The following is a 25061-nucleotide window of genomic DNA, read 5'->3' as shown; positions in this document are numbered from 1 at the left end:
ACGAGCTATGAATGGCTCCATTCGCCCGCCTTCCTTGTATGAAGGAAGCTGGAGGCATGGGGTTGCCAGAACATGTGCAGGGAGAGCACTCGTGGAGCTCGGGTCGGCTGCACCACGTGTGCCTGAAGCCAAGGAGTCTCACTTGAGCTTCAGCACCTCAAGTTCATGTTTTTCACGTGCCTCGTGCTCGGCACGCTCATGTTCGCGTTGTTCTCGCTCGTGTTCGCATTGTTCTCGTTCGTGTTCGTGCTCTCTCTCACGTTCCTCACGTTGAATTCTATGCTCTTCACGGGCATCAATCTCACGCTGCTGTTCATAACTAAACCGTGAGGGCACATATTCTTTAATTTCCTTGGGGTCGGTAAGCCCCATATCTTTGGCTTCCTGTACATATATATTAGTAGCCATGATGCTAACTCAATTAAGGCTGAGTAGACTAAAGACTGAGTACTGACTGCTGTTCTGCAGAGAAATACTAATAATCAAAAGTAAAGAATATAGGCACAGGTTGCTGGTGACCAGTTTTTTCTAGATAAACTGATAAAAAAAAATAAGAAAGAAAATGCAACTGACTGGGAATATTGTTACGTAAAATTAATAGAGATGAGTCAATAACCACATAAGATAGTGCCTATAGACTTTAATGATAACAAATACCTAGGTGTGAGTGAGTGAGTATTATTTCGTTAACAACTTTAGAGCTAGGAGTTAATATCCTGGAATGAGGTAGGCAGATGTCACGGGGGGATGTAAATTTAAGAATTAAAAATGCTAAATATTTCTTGAAAGCAGAAACAAGGAATTGACTTGTGAAAATCAAGTAGTAAGTTTAATTTATGCAGGCTTACTTCGCTGATTCTCTAAGAACGAGAATCTTATAAGCTTTCTCAACAGTACACAGCAGAGACTAATCGCTCACAAATGTTGATTGTTAGTACTGTTAGCCTCTTGAGAAAGTGACTCCACCCCTGACAATGAATAACTAATAATAATAATAGTAATGGACAGGTTCTTGCCGGTACTTAATTCCTGGCTGTCACAACGGATTTAAGTTTGATACAAAAGAACTGGTCTAAATACCAGTTATGAGCAATGTAAGGAGTTTGTGCAAACTAGGGTCACATGTTGTATTTAGGGTCACATATTGCTGTGGATGGAAGAATAGATGCAGAAGTGAAGTTTAGAATGAATGAAGTAGGAAAGGTGCTGGGAGGAATGAAAAAAGTGTTTAGATGTCGTTCGCTTAGAATGGATGTAAAGAGAAGGCTGTATGAGGGTGCTGTGGTACCGACTGCATTATATGGGGCTGAAACATGGAATGTGGGTGTAGTAGAGAGGAAAAGTTTGAATATAATGGAGATGAGGTGTCTGAGGAGTATGTGTGGAGTGAAGTATATGGATTGAGTGAGAAATGATGAAGTGTGAAGGAGAACTGGAGTTGTTCGAGAGATGACTGATCGAGTTGAGCAGAGGGTGTTGCGATGGTTTGGGCATATGGGGAGAATGGATAATGAGTGATTGGTGAAAAAGATAACTAGATCTGATGTGAGAGGTGTAAGGCTAAGAGGGAGACCATGAATAGGTTGGATGGACTGCGTGAAGAGAGTGTTGGATGCAAGAGGGATGTCTGTTGAGCAAGGAAGAGTGGCTGTGCGTGACAGAAATAAGTGGAGAGAAACTGTGAATGAATAAATGATGACACAGCCCTGGGAGGATATTCTCCCCCATTTGGTCTGATCAGCTAATCAGGCCAGGTGCGGGTAAGGGGATGGGTTTATTATGATGTGGCAGGGGTAAACCAGCTTTGCTGTCGGGCCCTGCTGTGGATGTCACTGATTGCACTGCGCAGTTGACCCTCGTGTGGTGTGGTGTGGTGAGGATCTGTCCGTTCTCCCCTTTGGGGTTAAGATGCAAGCGAATGTGTTTGAATGGATGAGTAAATTGGGAGTGTGTCATCCAGTCTCGGCTACTTCCCTTTCCTTGGAGGAAGCAGCCTAGGTATATAGGCAGATAGGAGCGGTAAACTAAAGTAAGCTTAATGTGGAGAAATAAAACACGATTCTAATTACATTAAGCTCAAAGAAAAGAACTGTAAATTTATTGATTACAATAAAATAAATTTACGTTATATGAATCTCAAAATAAATTCAGAAGGGGAATTCACAGTCACAGAGGGACTCATGAACTCAGATAACAAAGGAAATGCACTCACTTGCTCATTCAAAAGCTAATCAGACTTAAGCCTAGAAGAATGAACGGAAATACTGGTCAGTGGAGGGAATGGAGCTGTCGCTATGAAAGACTGGGCATATGCATGTCGAACACCAAAAGCTGCTTTTGGCTGCTAACCTCACTTCACCGATCACCGTCTAGGTGGAGATCCAGGAATTCGCTGTACAATGGAGACGCTGCTCTCTATGTTGGACTCAACGATCCTACTCTCGAGGCGATCCAAAACTGACTAAGTTCAAACTGGGAAGGGGGGTTAAGAGATGGCCATGTTCGCCAGAATTAGGCGTAGCCTAACTTCAATGGTCAACGGGGAGAGGGCGAACGATATACACACGCAATAAAATCACTCAGTGAAAGCACAAATGTCGTGCATAAGAATGGTCACTTATGAAACAGTGACAAATGTTCTGAAAACCATCCCGATTGAAGTGCATACGAGGACGGTTGAACTGAGTGATGCCCAGTGGGAATTCCACTAGAGTTCGTGGTATTCGCACCAAAATACAGTGTCACGAATTTGTATAAATACACAATCGCGCGAAATCATGACACCTCTCCTTATCACAGTAATATATTCAGGTCCCACCCCTCCTATTAACTCGTCAATAGCACTCCTAACCGCCCCCACTTCCCTTCCCGGCCTCTTATTTAAGGACGCACTACATATCCATCTAATCCTAACCCCCCTCTGTCTCTCATTCCAGGACGCACTACACATGCATCTAATCAGTAACATTTATGTACGTTTAAGCCTACGAGTATCCACTTCCTTTACTGTCCGCGTCTCATTACTGCACATTTTACATTCCTGACACATGCTGCATACAAGGACCCTGTAGCACTGAGGGAGAGCCCTCTCAGTGTCAGAAGAGGTAAAAACTCCCTGAACGTCCTTCCATTCCTTACCCTAGCCACAGAGCTAGTTCCAGTCCCTCCTCCAGCACGTAACATGTCTCTCCGAAAGCAAGACTCCTTCACATGCCAAAGAGACTATCCTGCAAGATCAATCCTTTCATGCCTTTCAATCTCTATATGCTCTCCCCGACATACCACACACAAGAAATCAACATTATTTCGTAGCTTGCCTGTAATACCACTACGTCTCTTGCGTACCCACTTATAAACACTGCACAAGTTGAAGTTACTTCCCACATCCTTGTAGCATACTGGACATACTGTAGCTACATTCCCTCTGTTTTATCAGTACTGCCAACAACTTTAGCTATAACACATTGCTTTATTCAGTGTGACTCTTAAACGTTTGTACTCCATTCCATCTCTCCACATCATGAACCCTTCCTCCGCCTCTGCCTCATTCTTTGCAATCAACATCTGGTCATCAGCATAAATATCCCACGGGAGTTCATTCCTGAAGTTACGTGAGAGCTCTTCAGGCATCATGATGAACAAACAGGGGCTCAAGACTGATGCCTGATGCACACCAACATTCGCGGAAAACTCATCACTCAAAACTTCATTCACTCTCATCATGGTGCGAGCACCCACATACATAGCTATAACCATTCTAACCAGCCACCCCTCGATCCCGTGTTTTCTCATTGCCTACTTCATCACCTCCCTAAAGACTCTGCCAAAGGCCTTTTCCAAATCAACAAAAAACACAGTACACATCCCTCTTCTTTCATACATATTTTTCCTGAATCTTCCGGACAATGAATATTGGATCGTCGATCTCTTTGCCTGGCTTAAACCCAAACTACATCTTATCAACATTCACTCTTTTCCCCTAACATACGGTCCTGAACTCTCTCCATCATTTTCGTTATCTGGTCCAAAAGTTACATGCATCTATAGTTTCCTCTTTCTAGGGCTTCACCCTCCCCTTACATACAATTACATTCAAACTCTTTAACCAGCCATCTAGAACAACACACTATTATGTAATTGAATTTATCGATAACTAAACTCACTCCTATAGCTCCCAAGGTCTTCAGCATTTTAGCAGTCAACCCAGAGACAACAACCACCTTCTCTAATTGCATCTGCATTAAGTCATTGTCCTTGCTTTGGGATTACTTATTCTAAAATTTTAAAACGGAAATTAAACATTATCCCACAAAAATATATTTTGGAAGTAATTCAGTGAATACTTGCACCTACCATCCCTTTTCTGTCCAGCTCTCTAATGCAAGAGTTAACCGTATTCCCAGTCCTTCATTTATGCAACAGGTCAGCTCTGGAACTGTCTCTCTCTGTCTGTATTTCCTACTTCCTATGATATCCAGTTTTTCAAACGCAGTGTGTCCAGGCACCTCGAAATGAACGGATCTTGAATTTGGCTCTCTGATGAATTGTTTTTTTTTCCTCTTGGAAGGAACGGTTTGCAGGCTCCTGGCCTTTGGGTCCTTCTTCCTTGCATAAAAAAAAACTACAAATGAACATATGATTGGAAAAACAGTTCATTTTTTTTTTTTTTTTTTTTTTTTAACGCCGAAAAGGCATCCCAAACTTAATTATATAGAAAGCCACAGTGCACTATTTGTATACTTAGCTCGATTTACAGATGCACTGGATAGGTCGTGATCTTTTTTAGCATATAAGTTATGAATAAGGAAAAACTGACCTGCATCATCGTGATCATGTGGCATGGGGTGTTCCCGCTCTGTTTTGCACCCTATGGGCAAGGAGGGTTACCAATGAACGTATTTGTACATGCTTGCCCCTCCCATGGGCCCACCTAGAATTGTCTTCGTCAATGATTTACTGACATCCTGACTCACCATTTGAAAACAGCCGTTTGCAACCCCCAAACCTGCTGTACATATCAGTTACAGGGGCCTAGGAATCCCGAGCATACCCTCACCAGATTTAAGTTATAATCAGGACGATTGTTTAGCTGAGATAAAAAAAAAAAAAATCAACTTCCCCCCTCAGTCGTCTGTCTATCTGTCTCTCTGTCTCTGTATATATAGATATATATATATATATATATATATATATATATATATATATATATATATATATATATTGTAAATAAAGTGGCTGCTATGCCCATATTTTTGTGTATGGTTCTAATTAATATTTTAATTCATTCATAAAATTTATAACTTCAGTAACATTCATAAAGATTATTAAGTTTAAAAACTTTGTATATAATTTCTGAATGTCAGGTTTAGACGGTGGTGCCTTTTTTTTTTTTAATCATTTTTTTTTTTTTTTTTTGGCTATACAGTATTTGAGTCAAGAGCCCTAAGGGTCCGACAACAAACAGCTTGGTTTTTCTAGATATTCAGTACTGACCTGCTTTTCCGTGCACACGGGGAATTGGGTTGGTTACTTATGATTACTTAAGGCTGTAGATGGTTTTAGTCAGCTTTTCAGTGACTTGTTGGCATGGGGGGGTTTGATATTGCATTCATTAACTCTTTTATATCCTATGGTGGTCTCATAAGCTGAATATAGTCGTCTGATAGCAGTACATTTTCAATGAAAATTCTTACTATTCTCGGACTAGGACTCCGCCATGCACATGTGGGACAGGGTGAGTTGCCTCAAAGCAAATAAACTGTAATAAAGTACTGACCTGCTCTGCTGCACGCATGACCCTGAGGAGGTTGTGACCTGCCAGCTTGGCCAGATCATCCATCGACCACGTCGGGTCACTAAGCAGCTCCGCGAAGAGATGAGGGTACCCAGAAACGTCTTTCAGACCCTCTGGCAGCCTGGCCACACACACACACACACACACACACACACACACACACACACACACACACACACACACACACACACACACACCATGGAAGAAGAAAGTTTAGGTTAATGACTGAATGCGGTTCATTAAGGCAGGCAGTTCTGGTTAAATCCAATCTTCCCATGAAACAGAATCTCAAATATACGATGTTACAACCTGGTCTGCAGTAATATTGCTGGGTGAACTGGGACTAGTATTAAGCGAACTATAGGCTGCCAGACTAACTGCCATAGAATCTAATTAGGATTCTTCCAGTTTCTAACTGGAGTTGCTAATTTGTGCATCACTGGATCCCTCATCAAATACACTAGGAACAGAAGCGGACTCAGGAATGTCGTTGGGCAGTTGTCCATACCGCTTTCTTAAATAATGAGTGTTCACAACCTGCATTTTTTTAGGCAAATAAATAGTTACTGACATATTATTCTATGTTTTCGATACCGAGCCGTGAACGAAAAAACTTTGCAAATAGGGGTTTTGCAAGGACTGCAGGGCCAACATACCTGATTCCGCTTATGAAGGGATATTGACCGATCGGTCAGATGGCTACTGCTGTATTACTATAAACTTTTGGTGATATTATTAAACTTGGGAGTGCAGTGGTGTGGGAAAGGCACCTAATTTGCGACGGCCACTTTTAAAACACTTGCCAAGATTGGGCAATGGCTAAACTGCATTTCAAGTTACACAGCCAGTTAGCACGAGGAAGAAAGGCCATAGTTATAGTAGTTTCTCATGTCTTTCAGTAATATAAATATTTCTGAGCTTGCCTTCTTTACGATGTCAGGTTCCTTTTTTTATTATATTTTGCAAAAATGGAGAGTGTATGATTGACTTGAAGTGTATGGGAGTCAGGAAGCCTAGGTGGGAGGAAGAGTGGAAACGGCGAGCGATGTGGAGAGATCTGTGGCAATAAGGACAGTTGAGACTCGGAGAAAGACATCTGCCTTATTTTGAGTGCAAAACAGTACAGAAAAGCAACGGACGAAACAGGATAGCCCAGTGATGATAATCTCCAGGTGGCAACGGAGGCATAGCAGAAAGCCGCACCCAGTGATGAAATGACTGGCTAGAGATTATTTCCTGCCAAAGTTAAGTCATCGAGATAGTTTTCTGAGGGTGTACCAAACTGGTTACACAGAGTTAACCTCAAAGCCTTCACAGGAACAACACAAGAGCCATAGCAGTAACTTGGAAATCTACTGACCTCATCAGGATGACAGATCACTTGGTGAGTACACTGACGCAATGGAGGAGGGCAATGACAACAAAGGTGAAACTGTCTTAGCAATAGAATGATATCACTGAAGGATATATAATACGATGAGATCATTAACGAAAAATTTGTTCAAGAACAAAAGAACATGTAAAAACCATTGGGAGTGCAAGGTTAACAGTAAGAAGAAAACTTGTAGTACATCACTGTAGTACCGTAAACACACTCCTGCCGGGAACATAACTGGCACAATTGTACAGTCACTGAAAACAAAATAAGTCTGACAATATATTAGAAAACGAATTACCTTTACCGTAGACAAAAAAAGTCACTGTGAACTGGGTGTAAACTCATTTATTCTGTAATACAATTACCTGAGGAAACTCTGTGTTGAACAGGAGGTAACTTGTCATGATACTTATTATTGCATATGTTATATCTAAACGAAAACATTGTTATCATCACGATACTTCACTCGTTCACGCTCTGTTCAAATTTCCTTAGTCTAAGTATAATAAACCAGTCCTAACTCTCTAAGTACATTATGTTACTCTATTTTATTTCACTTAACATCCGACAGTCTTACTCATCTCACGGAAATCCACTGCAACACGCACAAAAAAGTAGAAACTGTCGCAATGATCAGTTTGGTTGATAACTATGAGTCTTTGCATTGTCTTCTAGCTAACACTGACTGAAGCTATCGGTTCATTATTGCCTAAATTCGAATCCTGGTACCCGTAGCTGGCTGCAGTCGAATCAGGTGGCCATCAGCAATTTGTGGGTTGGTAGATAAATGAATCCCTAACGTAAAACCTTGGGGAAGTAACTGTGGTATCCTAGATGATGCAATAGATCTTGTATCCCAGAATATTGAGTGACTAACAGGCTATGGATGTAAACACCGCAGTTGAGCGCCTGATAACGTCTGCCTCCACTTGTGGCTATCCTTGACCAAATTACACTTATATCAGCCAAACACATAACTAGTTGAACTACCTCTCATCTGACAGAATTTGATGAAAGTGTGATCTCACTGTAAATTGTTTAGACCTTTTGTTGCAAGGACCAGTGTGATATTGCAAGTGCAGCTGAATGTAAAAGTAGCTGCACGTTAGCTAGCTAGAGTCCTGTAAACAGCGTTTTGTATGATCATTAATCAGTGAAACGGATTCTTTGTTACATGCTCTTCTCAGATTTTGCAACTCCTCTGTTAGACTATGTGATCCATTCTCTGAGACATGTTAAGGTGGAATTTCCTTCACCATATACAGGATTCAATTGCACCTCTTCTTCTAGCTATTCCCCACCACTTGTTACTCGTAGATAGCAACATAGTCGTGTGTTTCATTGTTTTTACTTTGCCTCAAGTGTGGTGAATTTTTGTATAATTATTGGAATTTAGTATTCTTTTATTTCAGTACCTTCCTTTTTCTGCCTCTCTGTTCTGCAGTACTATTAGTGTTAGCATACTACTGAGAATAAGTTTGAGTAAGGCTGTGAGACGAGGATATATGTGTGAATAACTACCTCCACAATTACTGATGTCATTAATATAGCTAACGCGGCAAGGGAGTGACACTGTGATATACTTCTCATAAAACCACAGGTAAGATGCGATATAGTGGCACAAGTGTATAACAATCCGATATCCCATCTTATTCTTTACTGATACAAGTAAGTGTAGAGGGTGTTCCCATGACTTACATGTTGATGCCGTCGAAGTCTGCGCCAATACCGACGTGGTCCACCCCAGCCACCTTGCGTACGTGGTTGATGTGCTCTGCATCAGGACAACACCGCAATTAGTACATGATATGCTTTATTGCTGACCCTACCTCAGAAATTTCATTTTTTTTTCAGTATTTAAAAAAATAAAATCTATACCTTGAAAGAAAACGGCCACATCAAACGAACTTGAAAACATGTTTATAAATGCGAAAATTTAGAGAGTGTGGACGTACCGATAACGTCACTGATGGCTGCGTCCTTGCTGCAGGTCAGGAAGTAGTTGTAGAAGCTGACCATGACCACTCCTCCGTTGCTGGCCTGACTCACCACACCAATGCACCATCCAAATAGACCGTAATACCATTAGCATCACATTTGAATTACACACTCGGTGTTGCCATGTATTGCTTCTTATGACACTGTTTCATTCGATTTTATACGCAGAGTGAAATGGCAAAATCAACACACACACACACACACACACACACACACACACACACACACACACACACATTACATCTATTATTTATATATATAGGATAACAAAGGGTTGTAATGGAGTACCAGGAGAAAATGATAATAGGAAGCGACTCAAGGATATGTGTCTGGAAAGGAGGTTGTGTATTTGTAAATCGTATTTCAGTCACAAAGATGCACTTAAATATACATGGTACAGAGGGGACGGGGATCGTGTCGAAAGAATCCTGATTGATTAAGTGCTCTTAAAGAGGTCGATGCTGGGAATGATTGCTGATACGAGGGCCGTGAGAGTACGATGTGGAAGTCTGTCAGATCATATGACTGTGGTATGCAAGATCAAGCTGAGACGAGTGAGGTGGACCAGGAGAGAAAGGAGCAGTGGAAGAACAAAGTCGAGAAGCTGAAGATCAAAGAAATGGCAGATGAATACAGGACCAAAGTAGGGAAGGAGTTAGAATAGGTGCATTGGAATTAAATGGATCCGGACAGCCTGTGAAATGTATATAGGAATTGCTTAGTTAAGACTGCTAAAGCGGTGTGTGGTGTGGCAAGAGTAAAAACAATGAAGAAAGGTGGGATGAAGAAGTGAAGAGAGCAGTGGAGGAAAAGAGGAAGAAAAGGCTAGAGTGGTTACAGGACAATGGTTCAATTGAAATAAGAACTGAGTATATTGAGAGCAAGAAATACGTAAAGACACTGGTGAAAAGGAAAAAGAAGGAGGTATTTGATGATCTAAGAAGAAAAGTGAATGCAAACTACCCTGAAAATAGGAAGTTATTCTGGAAAGAGGTGCGGAAATGTAATAGACAGCGGAAAGAAATGTGAAGGTGTGAAGGATGTAGGTGGTTAATATGCCCATGGGGATGAAGTAAGGATCAGATGGAAAGAATATTTTGAAAGCCTTATGAATGGGAATAGAAAGAGGAAATTCATTGTAAACATGATTGGTTTGGGGGTGTGCAGAGAAGGAATACAGTGCAAGGAAACGTGACACTAGCACAGGTTAAGACTGTTGTGAAGCGGCTGAAAAATGGGAAAGTAGCTGGGGTTGTTAAGGTATTGGCAGAGATGATTAAGTGTAGTGGACTGAGCAGAATGAAGTGCTTGTTCGAGATATGTAAGAAGGCATGGATGAGTGAAAGTGTGCCAGCAGAGTGGAAAAAGACTGATTGTATCCCTGTATAAAGAAAAAAAAAAATGGTGAGCGAAGTGAGTGCAATAATTATCGTGGCATATGATTATCGAATGTGGTAGGGAAGGTATTATGGAAGAATTATTATAAAGAAAGTAAGCGAGATATCAGAAGTCCTGGTGAGCGATGAACAGGAAGGCTTTAGAAGTGACAGAGGACGTGTGGATCAAATATTTGTAGTAAGACAGATAGTGAAGAAGGCTTGTGAGCAGGACTATAAAATGTTTATGGCATTCATGGATTTGGAAATAGCATACGACAAAGCAGATAGAGAAAGATTGTGGAAGGTTGTACGCATATACGGTGTAGATGGCAAGCTGCTGGGTGCCGTCAAGAGTTTTCATAATGGTAGTGAAGCATATGGAAGGGTATATGAGCATCTAAGTGAATGGATCAAGATCGGTGTTGGCGTGTGGTTGTGTGATGTCCCCATGGTTGTTCAATGAATATACAGTATGGATGGGGTGAAGAGAGAAGTTAAAACACGAGTAATGGAAAGTGGGATGGCGTTGGTAATGAATGGTGATGGATGGAATATCTAAAATTTGTTGTATGCTGATGATGCAATACTACTTGCAAATACCGGACAAGAACTTGGTAGACTAGTGCAGAGTTTTGTTGATGTTTGTGAGCGTCGTGCCTTGAGAGTAAGTGTACGAAAGTGTAAAGTGATGGGGGAGGAGGTGGCAGAATCGGTAGAGAGGCGGCCTGCAGTCCTAATGGACCCCGGTTCGAATCCCGGCTGGGGCAGGGAACAGTTTAAGGATTTGAATTTCTTAAATGCAGACTTTTCTGATCTACCAGATTTCCCACTTACATGTCATAAAAGTACCCCCGCTAATACCAGTACACCAGTCCTGTAGAGACAGTCCAAGCATGTACTCAATATGGATGGTGGGAGTTCGTGCCGAAGTGGCGACATGTGGAGACGTACGAGGACTCCTGGGCCCGAAGGAGGACTACTGGGACTTGGAAATAGGTCCTGAATCCTTTGCCCAGAGTCGGACACGTAAAAAAAAGAAAATGAGAGAGAAGGTGACTCCCACTGTGATGTTGCAGTTAATGGAGAGAAACTGGAACTGGTGAGGGAATTCAAATACCTGGGCACAGTGATAGACAAGACAGGAAAATGTGCTAAAGAAGTGGAAAGTAGAGTGACACAAGCAAGGAAGGTAGCTGGTGCAATGAAGGCCCTGATAAGAAACAGACGAGTGTTGCAGCTGCACGAGGCTTACTTGAAGAAGTGTTAGTGCCAAGTTTAACATATGGATGTGAGACTATGGTGCGGCATGAAAATGAAAAGTCTAGAGTGAGAGCAGTGGAGATGGGATATAATTGTACAGTGAGTGGATAGGATACGAAATAATGTGATTCGTGAAAGATATGGAGTGAGGAAGTCTGTGGACACAAGAATCAAAGAGAGTGTACTGACATGATGTGGTCATGTGGAGAGAAAGGATAACAACATTTTGGTGAAAAAAGTATATGTGGGTGAATTTGAAGGAGGGAGGAGGTGCGGTAGGCCAAGGAGAAGGTGGAAGGATGTGGTGGATGAGTGTGTAAGGAAGAGAGGTTTGGAAGTCGGTGAGGATACGAGACTGATAAGAGATCGAGCTGGCTGGATGAACGTTGTGTAGAGAAGCGCATGATCAGGGATTTGGCCCCTATTTTTTCACGTGACAGCATCCGGATTGACTCTATTGGGTAGGTTTAAGTGAAGCTGCAGAACGTTGTGAATGTTTGTGGCATATCAGATAGAGCCAGGATTCTGGGGGCTTGAATGGTGAGTGAATGGAAGCGTGGCCCACTGGACTGGACAAATTTGGCTGTCTGGACGTGGCTCCTCCTTACCCTGCCATAGGGTGGGAATGAGGACCTGATGATGGTGATGATGATAATGAATGATATACAAATACAAATATATATATATATATATATATATATATATATATATATATATATATATATATATATATATATATATACAGCTGGGCTAGGGGGATATATATATATATATATATATATATATATATATATATATATATATATATATATATATATATATCCAGCCAAGGAGAAGCAAGATGATTTTCCACTTCATATTTATTTATTTCAGGTGACTAGTTTCGGGATGCTTATCCCATCTGCAGACCTAAAAGCATTTAAAACACATATTGCAAATTAGATCAAATTAAAAAAAAAATAAATATATCCATAAGAAAAAAAGAAAAAGAAAAGTTACCAAAAAAGCTTGTGGCAATGACTGATTACTTTAAAAAACAAAAAACAAAATGTACAATTATTTTTTAAAAATAACAAACTCGTGAAATAAAAGTGAGAGTGTTAGCTAAGACTGAAAATCATGAACACAGTGTTTCATAAAGAAAAGTATCATGCAGCTTCTGAATCATCAACAAACCAGTGTGAAGCAAAGGAACCAAGTAAAGAATCAATGAACCAAGTATCAAAAGGCTGATTCATCGATACAAAACATTATAATCTTCAGGTATACAACTTTGTTAATCATTCATAGTTATTTAGTGAAGGCTTAAGTGTGTGAATGTACAAAGACTCCAAAATTCGCAGTTCTATTCTGTCATTACTACTATGTAAAATACTGAAATTATCCATATCACAAGTATAGCCCTGTCACGAATCGGCTAGTGACATTGGCTTTTGTGGGAAACCACGAACTCAAGTGGAATCCCAGTTTATCGTTCAGTTAACCGCTCATTCGGACAGAAGCTTTGTCAAATCAATTTTTCATTGTCATATGTGATCGTCTTTCTGTGAGACATTAGCGATTCTGCTGAGCGATTTGTTTTGGGCGCGTTTCGCTCACTCGACCGTTAAAAAATGCGCCCTTTCTCTCCCATTTCTTTCTCACGAGTTTACTCAGTCCAGTGTTTGCTTTGACGGAGGAAGGATCTGTGCTCCAACAAGTGAGAAGTCAGCCCAGGCTCTACTAGACTACAGTTTCCCCAAGCTCCCACCCTTAGTTCTCCAGCTTTGGGTGATACACAGCATTCATCGACCAGTATTTCTTTTCGTTTTCCTAGTCTTAAGAGTTCAGTTAAGGTGTTTTTCCTAGGCGTAAGGATTTAGCTCTTGTGTGAGTGAGTGAGTGCGATCTCTTTATTTGATTTTGAAATGTAACGTCAAATTTATTTTGTAATCAATAAATTTAACAGTTCTTTTTCTTGAGCTTAATGTAATGTAAACTCTTGTTTCATTTCTCCGCAATTAAGCTTATATCTCATAGCTCCTAGCTTGCATAAACGTTTGCCATTCATAACTGGTACTTAGGCCAGTCTTGTATTAAGCTTAAAATCCGTTGTGCCTCCTAGGAGTTAAGCATCAGCAAGAACCTGATATTATTATTAGTATTAGTTATTTATTGTCAGGGGTGAAGTAACTTTCTCCAGAGGCTAACAGTACTAGTAATCAGCATTTGTGAGTAATTAGTCTCTGCTGTGTACTGTTGAGAAAGTTTATAAATTCTCGTTCTGAGAAAATCGGCGAAGTAAGTCAGCGTAAATAATCGTTGCTTAATGTAGCAGACAATCATTGTCCCTGCTCGTCAATATTATTGAATATTATTATCAATTAAATAATATTTAGCATTTATTTTAAAAACCCCGTGATATTATAAAAACCCCGTGACAATTGGCGACCTCGCCAGGATATTAACTCCTAGCTCTAAAGCTATTCACGAGATAGTGCTCACTCGTTCATATTTAGGTATTTATCATTAAAGTTTATAGGCACAAGTTTACTGGTGTTTACCCTGAATTTAGCAAGTGAATTTTTGCTTTATTAATCCATAGAGTACTTAACTCTATTTAGTACTTTATTTTTGGTAACACCAGACGATTTTATTCGCTCCTGGGTACCCGTCGTACCCATTGTGTTAATTATTGAGTCTTCTCAGTTATTTGCATTTTTGCTTTATTCTTTTCCAGTTAACTAGATAAGACTGGTCACCACTAGCTTGTGCCTGTACTCTTTACTTTTGTGTATTAGCATTCGTTTGCAAAGCAGTCAGTACTCAATTTCGGTTTGCTTAATAAATTAGCGCCATGGCAGCCAGTGTCTATGTACAGGAAGCTAAAGAAATGGGCCTCACTGACCCAGAAAAATACAAACCTACGTCCTCTCACGGTTTAATATCGAGCAGGAACGTGAGAAAGATGCTCGTGATGAGGGTAGAATCCAACGCGAACATGAGCGAGAACAGAGTGAGGAGCGCGAAAAGGAGCGCGAACACGAGCGAAAATAGCGCGAACTTTCTCCAGAGGCTAACAGTACTAGTAATCAGCATTTGTGAGTAATTAGTCTCTGCTGTGTACTGTTGAGAAAGTTTATAAATTCTCGTTCTGAGAAAATCGGCGAAGTAAGTCAGCGTAAATAATCGTTGCTTAATGTAGCAGACAATCATTGTCCCTGCTCGTCAATATTATTGAATATTATTATCAATTAAATAATATTTAGCATTTATTTTAAAAACCCCGTGATATTATAAAAACCCCGTGACAATTGGCGACCTCGCCAGGATATTAACTCCTAGCTCTAAAGCTATTCACGAGATAGTGCTCACTCGTTCATATTTAGGTATTTATCATTAAAGTTTATAGGCACAAGTTTACTGGTGTTTACCCTGAATTTAGCAAGTGAATTTTTGCTTTATTAATCCATAGAGTACTTAACTCTATTTAGTACTTTGTTTTTGGTAACACCAGACGATTTTATTCGCTCCTGGGTACCCGCCGTACCCATTGTGTTAATTATTGAGTCTTCTCAGTTATTTGCATTTTTGCTTTATTCTTTTCCAGTTAACTAGATAAGACTGGTCACCACTAGCTTGTGCCTGTACTCTTTACTTTTGTGTATTAGCATTCGTTTGCAAAGCAGTCAGTACTCAGTTTCGGTTTGCTTAATAAATTAGCGCCATGGCAGCCAGTGTCTATGTACAGGAAGCTAAAGAAATGGGCCTCACTGACCCAGAAAAATACAAACCTACGTCCTCTCACGGTTTAATATCGAGCAGGAACGTGAGAAAGATGCTCGTGATGAGGGTAGAATCCAACGCGAACATGAGCGAGAACAGAGTGAGGAGCGCGAAAAGGAGCGCGAACACGAGCGAAAATAGCGCGAACTCGACTTAGAACACGAGCGAGAACAGCATGAGGAATGAGAGAGAGAACGAGAACACGAACGTGCCGAGCGAGAAGCACGCGAAAAACATGAACATGAAATGCTGAAGCTCAAGCGAGATTCCGTGGCTTCAGATACATCTGGTGCAGTTGGTCAAAGCTCCACGAGCGTTCTCCCTGCACATGTCCTGGCGACCCCACGCATCAAGCTTCCTTCATACAAGGAAGGTGAGCGAATCGAGCCGTACATAGCTCGTTTTGAGGACATGGCAGACATGTATCAACTGGATGAGGCAGCTAAGCGGCTCCAATTTCTTAGTTTATTTGAGGGCCCTGCCCTCGATATTCTCCACAGAATTCGTGGAGACAATCTAACGTATGAGATGATGAAAGCTGCACTTATTAAGGCATATGGTCTCACAGTAGACGAAGCCAAAGTTCAGTTCATGCGAGCTCGTCTCCAAGACAAGGAGACAGCTGTTCAGTTCCTCGACCGTCTCACAGCTTACTTAAATGAGTGGATGGAGAAAGATGAAACTCCTTCCATGCGTGAGGGGATAATTGACCTTATGCTGCGTACACAGCTAGAGAGGTCGTGGCCTGCTGAGCTCATAGCACAGCTTAAGATCTGCCAGGTGAAAGATGCCAGCCAAATGGCAGAAAAGGCTGATGCATTCTTTACTGCATACGGGTATCAAACTCGTAAGCAAAACACCTGGAGCAGAAAAGATACTGCCAAGTCTGGGAAGCTGTCTCAGACTGAATCCCAGCACCAAGGCCGTTCTCAGAGTAATGGCCAAGGTCCAACCAAACCGCAGAAGGACCAGGGGCAAAATACACAGCAGCCTGCTTGGAAGCGGTACAACAAACACCCCAACCAGCAGCAGTTCCCCAAGCAGCAGCAGCAATACAAGGACAAGCCACGTAACCCTCAGGCAGGTCAATTAGTGTATCAGAGGCAGGAGGCAAATGCAGCCTTCATTCCACAACAAGTACCCGGTGGTGCCATCTCTACCAGTACAGGTACTTCCCAACAGTTCACAAGTCCCCCTCCGACCATGAACTCTCCTCTACAGGTAGTCAATGCTCCACCTCCTCAGATGGTGAGTACGACTCCTCAGACACCCAGTTCCCAGGGCGCCACGTTTGCTGCATCGGTTGTTCTGCAGTCTCATGAATGACTGGCTGCTACCTCCTCAGACCCTTCTACCAGCAACACTGCCTTTCTTGTTCAGCCAGGGTCTGTGGGAGGTGTTTCTGTAAATGTTCTGAGGGACAATGGTTCCTCAGGTTGCTCTGTTAAGCAGAGTTTAGTTCGGCCTGATGAGTATACAGGTCGACAGATCCAAGTTAGACTTATCGATGGATCAGTGAGATTGTTCCCTGAGGCACGTATCCAGGTGGCATCTCCATTTTATACTGGTATGACACTTGCAGTTGTCATGCCAGAACCTCTATTTGACCTCATAGTAGGAAACATTTATGGTGTCAAAAATAGTTGCGCTGTAGATGTTGCTACTCAGACTTCGGGCTGCTGCGTGTAACAGATTATGGCCAAGGCTCCAAATCACGTCACTCTGTTGACCGTCGCAACGCTACAAGATCTGATTCGTAGTCAAGACGTTGTCCAAGAGCAACAGACTGACTCAACACTTGCCTCAGTGCGTAAGAAGCTGGAGGGTAAAGTGATTAAGTATTCACGGGGAGGACAAGCCAGGTTCCTTCGTAAGCGAGGACGGCTGTACCGTGAGTCACAGACACCCCAGGATGAGGTTCGACTGCAGTTTGTCGTTCCTGCAAAGTATCGCCGAGCAGTGTTTGAATTAGGTCATTGTTCAGCGATGGGAGGTCGCATGGGTCAAAAGAAGACCTTTGACCGCATCCATGCTTGACTTAGTAAAAGGATTCTGGCCAGGATGCTGACGGAACGGGCTAAACATAGATAGTTTTGTCCGTTCCTGCAGTGTGTGTCAAAGTAACACCACTAATCAGGGACATGCCCTTCCTGTGCCGTTCGTAACCACACCTGTAATCTCTGAGACAGTTGAGAGACAGGGTAGTGGTGAAGTGAGTGTAGACCTGATGTCTCACTTGTTGGCCCCACAGGACACAGTATGTTCAGGGCCTGTACATACATATTATGTACCGTAGGTTAAGGGGGAAGTTCGAGAGAGAACTCCGCGGAGGCGACTCGAGGCTATGGAAGACCCGAATTTGCACAAGGATTCTCAGCTCCCCAATATTAATATAAGTACTGTAGGTTAAGGGGGAAGATCGAGAGAGAACTCCACAGAGGCGACTCGAGGCTATGGAAGACCCGAGTTTGCACAAGGATTCTCAGCTCCCCGATACTAATATAAGTACTGTAGGTTAAGGGGGAAGATCGAGAGAGAACTCCGCAGAGGCGACTCGAGGCTATGGAAGACCCGAGTTTGCACAAGGATTCTCAGCTCCCCGATATTAATATAAGTACTGTAGGTTAAGGCACAGGTTGAGGACCCGTGTGCAGTTCGAGGCTATGGAAGACCCGAGTTTGCACAGGGATTTTCAACTTGCCGACACTAATCGTGTGCTATAATTAATGGCGACCTCGAATGTATGAAGCCTAAGCTGTCACTTGTATTTTTCAGCTAGAGCGTACTTTTCGTAGCATGTACTGATTGCTAGGCAGAGAGAGTAATTGTAATAAGAATTTTGTCTCATTGACACTTTTGATGCTCCACCTTAATTGATTTTGCAGGTACAGCAATGGGTGTAGCAGTTTTGCTGTGTGGGCCAGCTGATCGTCTGCCGCACGCTGCCGCCTCTTCTCCACTGCCTTCGTCGTCACCATATTATTAATATTTACCATGTCATTTTACACGTAGGTACAGTTACACTACAACTGTCACACCTACACCATGTATTACATACATTATGCTACACAACAATTAGTTGTCAGTGTAAATGTAGCAAACTTTCGCTCAGTTTGACCTGAGTACAGGATTTTCACTGTCGTCACAGAGTTTTTCCCTCAAGCTTGCTTCTATTAACGTAATTTGATTCATGGTTTTTCGCTCACACGAGTCATGCGACTTTCTCCTGTAGCAGGATAGCACACACACCACAGTGTGAATCTTGTGTGACTGAGCTAGGATTTATATGTATGCATACTGAAATCTTTTTTCTGAAGGAAAAAAGATTTGATTTCGTTGGGGTGTAATGTCACGAGTCGGCTAGTGACTTTGGCTTTTGTGGGAAACCGCGAACTCAAGTGGAATCCCAGTTTATCGTTCAGTTAACCGCTCATTCGGACAGAAGCTTTGTCAAATCAATTTTTCATTGTCATACGTGATCGTCTTTGTGTGAGTCATTAGCACTTCCGCTGAGCAATTTGTTTTGGGCGTGTTTCGCTCACTCGACCGTTAAAAAATGTGGCCTTTCGCTCCCATTTCTTTCTCACGAGTTTACTCAGTCCAGTGTTTGCTTTGACGGAGGAAGGATCTGTGCTCCAACAAGTGAGAAGTCAGCCCAGGCTCTACTAGACTACAGTTTCCCCAAGCTCCCACCCTTAGTTCTCCAGCTTTAGGTGATACACAGCATTCATCGACCAGTATTTCTTTTCGTTTTCCTAGTCTTAAGAGTTCAGTTAAGGTGTTTTTCCTAGGCGTAAGGATTTAGCTCTTGTGTGAGTGAGTGAGTGCGATCTCTTTATTTGATTTTGAAATGTAACGTCAAATTTATTTTGTAATCAATAAACTTAACGGTTCTTTTTCTTGAGCTTAATGTAATGTAAACTCTTGTTTCATTTCTCCGCAATTAAGCTTATATCTCATAGCTCCTAGCTTGCGTAAACATTTGCCATTCATAACTGGTACTTAGGCCAGTCTTGTATTAAGCTTAAAATCCGTTGTGCCTCCTAGGAGTTAAGCATCAGCAAGAACCTGATATTATTATTAGTATTAGTTATTTATTGTCAGGGGTGAAGTAACTTTCTCCAGAGGATAACAGTACTAGTAATCAGCATTTGTGAGTAATTAGTCTCTGCTGTGTACTGTTGAGAAAGTTTATAAATTCTCGTTCTGAGAAAATCGGCGAAGTAAGCCAGCGTAAATAATCGTTGCTTGATGTAGCAAGACAATCATTGTCCCTGCTCGTCAATATTATTGAATATAATTATCAATTAAATAATATTTAGCATTTATTTTAAAAACCCCGTGATATTATAAAAACCCCGTGACAAGCCCATATCGAAACAGTTGTTCCTAATCTCTGACAAAGTTGGGTTAGACAGTGGCAAAGATGTTCTATGAGACAAGCCTCTGTGCTCACACACACGAATTTTGAGGTTCCGAATTGAACTCCCAATATATCTATCTGTACAGGTAGAACAGACATATAAATATACTATGTTTGAGCACAGTGGCTTTGGGATATTATCTTTACATCGAAAAAATAAACCTACAGTAAAAGGATTTAAAATACAAATCTAAATGAGATTTGAGGATAGACACACTTGAGTATTTTCAAAAGCTGGTTCCTAATATTATAACTGACATGACCATAAAAGGAAAACCTAATATAATGTATGTCCTTAGCTGCAGTTGCTGCCTTCCTAGAACCACATAATATCTGGTTTAAAAAATCTTTTACCATCCTAGGAAACAACGTAGTAGGGTAATTATTATTGGTGAAGAATTTACTCAGGAAATCAATTTCATCATAAAAAGATGTCCAGTTTAAACTAAGTGCATAACATCTATGAAGTAAAGTCCGTACTGAATTCAGCTTATATATGTTAGGTACAAATGATAAGAAATTCAGACCCAAACCAGTGAATGATTCCTTCCTGTAATAATTACCCTACTACGTTGTTTCGTAGGATGGTAAAAGATTTTTAAAACCAGATATTATGTTGTTCTAGGAAGGCAGCAACTGCAGCTAAGGACATACATTATATCAGGTTTCCCTTTTATGGTCATTATATCAGGTTTCCCTTTTATGGTCATGTCAGTTATAATATTAGGAACCAGCTTTTGAAAATACTCAAGTGTGTCTATCCTCAAATCTCATTTAGATTTGTATTTGTAAGTCCTTTTACTGTAGGTTCATTTTTTCGATGTAAAGATAATATCCCAAAGCCACTGTGCTCAAACATATATTTATATGCCTGTTCTAGCTGTACAGCTAGATATATTGGGAGTTCAATTCGGAACCTCAAAATTCGTGTGTGGGAGCACAGAGGCTTGTCTCATAGAACATCTTTGCCACTGTCTAACCAAACTTTGTCAGAGATTAGGAACAACTGTTTCGATATGGGCAATACTTGTGATATGGATAATTTCAGTATTTTACATAGTAGTAATGACAGAATGGAACTGCGAATTTTGGAGTCTTTGTACATTCACAAATAACTATGAATCATCAACAAAGTTGTATACCTGAAGATTATAATGTTTTGTATCGATGAATCAGCCTTTTGATACTTGGTTCATTGATTCTTTACTTGGTTCTTTTGCTTCACACTGGTTTGTTGATGATTCAGAAGCTTCATGATACTTTTCTTTATGTAACACTGTGTTCATGATTTTCAGTCAGCTAACACTCTCACTTTTATTTCACGAGTTTGTTATTAAAAAAAAAATAATTTTACATTTTTTTATAGTAATCAGTCATTGCCACATGCTTTTTGGTAACTTTTTTTTTCTTATGGATATATATATATATATATATATATATATATATATATATATATATATATTTAAACTTGATCTAATTTGCAATATGTGTTTTAAATGCTTTTAGGTCTGAAGATGGGATAAGCATCCCGAAACTAGTCACCTGAAATAAATAAATATGAAGTGGAAAATCATCTTGCTTCTCCTTGGCTGGATATATAGTATAAGATTCCCCACGGGCACCTCAGTTGTTGATATATATATATATATATATATATATATATATATATATATATATATATATATATATATATCATCAACCATAACTAGTTCACTGCTGAACAAAGGCCTCCCCTAACATTCTCCACGAATTCCTTGACTGAGCCAATCTTTGCCACGTTTTCCCTGCAAATTTCTCTATCTCATCCCTTCACCTCCTGTCAGGTCTTTTTCTGCTACGCATACAATCTCTTGGTGTCCAGTCAGCCAACCTCTTGCTCCATCGATTATCCCTTATTCTTGCTACATGGCCTGCCCACCTCCATTTCTGTTCTTTTATAACTTCTATAATATCTTCGACTTTAGTCTGCTCTCTCACCCAAGTTGATCTTTTCCTGTCTCTTAATGATATTCCCAACATTGACCTTTCCATTGCTCTCCGAGAACGACTTAATTTATTATCCATCGATTTTGTCAGTTTCCAAGTCTCACAACCATACGTCATAGCTGGAATTATACATTCGTTATATACTTTTCGTTTCATACAAACTGGCAAGCTGCTTTTCATAATATCCCTATGTTTACCGAAAGCTTTCCATCCAATTGTAATGCGTCTATTTATTTCGGTATCATTATCTTTCCTTAATTTTAGTATTTGTCCCAGGTAATTGTACTCCTCGACTTCTTCAAGAATTTCTCCACTTATTCTGATGTCGCTTTTTGATGTTTGAGGATTAAACATTAATTTTACTCCGGTTCATCTTTAGCCCTACTTTGAGACTTTCTCTTTTCAGGTCATTTAACATTTCTTGCAATGCCTCTGCTGTTTCTGAGATTAGGACAATGTCATCTGCAAATCTTAAATGGTTTAGCTTTTCTCCATCTATGTTTACTCCTTTGTTTTCCCAGTCTAGCTTTCTGAAAATTCTTTCTAGGCATGCTGTAAATAACTTTGGTGAAATTGTATCTCCCTGACTCACGCCCTTCTCAATTTAAATTTTTCTGAGTCCTTTATATATATATATATATATATATATATATATATATATATATATATATATATATATATATATATATATATATATATATATATATATATATATATATATATATATATATAATATATATATATATATATATATATATATATATATATATATATATATATATATATGCAGTACACTCCAGATATAAGGAACTAATTGGTAACAGACCCTTGATGTTAGAGTGGATAGTTCATTATAGGTGAACGTCATGATGTTCGTAGTTTCTCAGACGCTGTGTCTTTTATCGAAAAAATATTGTTATACATAGAGCGTCGTTTGGCCATACAGTCGTACACAATAACATAGAGCTAGGTCTAGATGGCTCCTTTTCTCAATAAATACTCTATTTATGGCTCTTCTCATGATGGTTGCCCAAGGGTTGATGCAGCGTTCTCCAGGATGCGGAGGAATGTGGGAATGTGTGTGTGTGTGTGTGTAGGGACATCACTCTGGTTAGAGTTTCCTGCTTGTCCATTATTTTACTGAACAAAAATTCATTAAATGAACAGAATGTTTAGCCAGCTCAAGGTGGTCGTTTTAACCGAAATTCGTTAAAAGTGGGTTTTGTATATCAAGGGTTTACTGGAGAGAGAGAGAGAGAGAGAGAGAGTTACAGATATAGATGTACAGTACATAGATAGATAGATAGACATAGATAGATAGATAGATAGATTCAGCCCTTGCAAAAAAGACATTAAATATCTTATCTTAGAGATCTGGTGGTGGGTACATTAAACAAAGAGATATAATTATTTGCAAATAGAGAATAAAATTTTGTACTAACTATATCACAACACATTCAAGCTTCCGAATAACACACTAATTTCATAGATTACACAAAAGTTGCTACATTTGGGGTTGACTGAGAATCACCAAATGAGCACAATCAGTCTTACCTAAATTCCTTATAAAATGTTTAACAACCAGCGAATAGAGGAGAGGAGCACTAGGGTTTCCTTCCTAGACTACGGAGGTAATATGAGTGGGTGTGAGATTGGTGCTGAGACTTGTGGTTAGGTTTGCACATGTGCAGTCGTTGTATGTAGACTTATACCTGTGGCAATGCCTGGGGTCTTGTAATGGTAAACCGTGATGTAATTCCAGTAAAATATAATGAATTAAAAAATAAGTGGCATGCGGTTCATCAGACACTGTATTTTTTTTTTGTTTTCCTTGGCATATTATCCTTGACTTTTGCAAATGTTGAAAATATGTGCCTAACATTGGCCCATTCGGCTATGAATATCAATAATAAAAATTATTATTGCTTTTATTATTCCCAATGTATATCTGATATGTGCACACACACACACACACACACACACACACACACACACAGGAGACACCAAGGAGTGCAGACGTGGGCCGACAGCTCTCCATACCGAGCCAGCACGGCCAATGGCATTACCTAAATTAGTATCTTCATATGAGTCAAGCTCTGTACCAGGTTAGACTAAATGTTTTTTTATTATTAAAAAAAAGAAGAAAAAGTTTAAACAAGACTTGTTCAAACAGAAAAGAGAACCGAGTAGCGCAAGAATGCGCTCAATCAGCTGATTGTTTGTTTAGACTACAACTACCCCAGGGAATATAAGTACTCTGTGCTTTTAGTATTGCAAAATGACCACATACTTTAGTAAAGCAAATTTGGAAAAGAAGAGGGATAAAGGTAGAAAGCAGGATGATGATTTCTACCAAGAACTGGTTGAAATGGAGACTCACAATAGACTGGTAGAACGTCTACACAGACTGGAAATGGCCTTTCAGAATAAGATTGATGAAATAAAGAAGCAGATGCACTTTCAAAAGGAAGAAATAGAAAAACTAGGAAGGGAGGTCAACAAGAAAGACACAACAATAAGTGAACTAACAGTGGGAGTGAGTACACTTAGGAGGAAAATGAGTGAAATGGCAAGTACAGTAGTCAACCACGAGAGTAATATGAAAGAGTTCAAAAATGATACAGAGACAATTAGGCAAGTAAGGAGTCTTATAGACCAGAGCAGTGATATTGAGGGGAAGATAGCACAGGTGAATGAAGCTGTGCAAAGCTACAAAAATGATGTGGCAACCACGTATGCTGAAATGGTGAAAGTAAAGAAAGACTTAGAAACAAGTGTGGAAGAAAAAAGCATTAAAAAGGAAGTGACAAGAATAATCCAAACCAATCCAAAGTTAGTCAGAGATTCAGTAGATATCAACAAATCTATAGTAATCACTGGTATAGAAGAGGAAGAAGTAAAAAACAAGATCTCAGGAGACAAAAAGGAGATGGCAAATGTAATGAGTTTATTGAAAGAAGTATCAGAAGAAATCTGTAGTAAAGACATAGAGGACCACAAAAGGTTAGGGAAATACGTGAAAAGCAAGTCAAGACCTCTAAAGGTAACTTTCCAGAGTGTAAACACCGTGGAGGAGAT

At 40.2% G+C, this 25061-nt stretch overlaps 1 protein-coding gene across 1 annotated transcript in view; it reads right to left on the bottom strand.

The window, feature by feature from the left end:
• LOC145409344 (uncharacterized) overlaps positions 1–25061 on the bottom strand; it is a 155542-nt gene that overhangs the window by 14276 nt on the left and 116205 nt on the right. The window contains exons 14-16 of the mRNA XM_080279814.1: positions 9128–9212; positions 8871–8946; positions 5777–5915 (exon numbers count right to left, since the gene is read on the bottom strand). Of these exons, the coding sequence (XP_080135940.1) occupies positions 5777–5915; positions 8871–8946; positions 9128–9212 (300 nt within the window). The remainder of the gene's footprint in view (positions 1–5776; positions 5916–8870; positions 8947–9127; positions 9213–25061) is intronic.

Source organism: Coenobita brevimanus, chromosome 80, assembly GCF_032717465.1.
Source record: "Coenobita brevimanus isolate Jiangsu-jjx chromosome 80, ASM3271746v2, whole genome shotgun sequence".
Taxonomy (NCBI): domain Eukaryota; kingdom Metazoa; phylum Arthropoda; class Malacostraca; order Decapoda; family Coenobitidae; genus Coenobita; species Coenobita brevimanus.
This window is presented reverse-complemented; position numbering and strand designations above follow the sequence as displayed.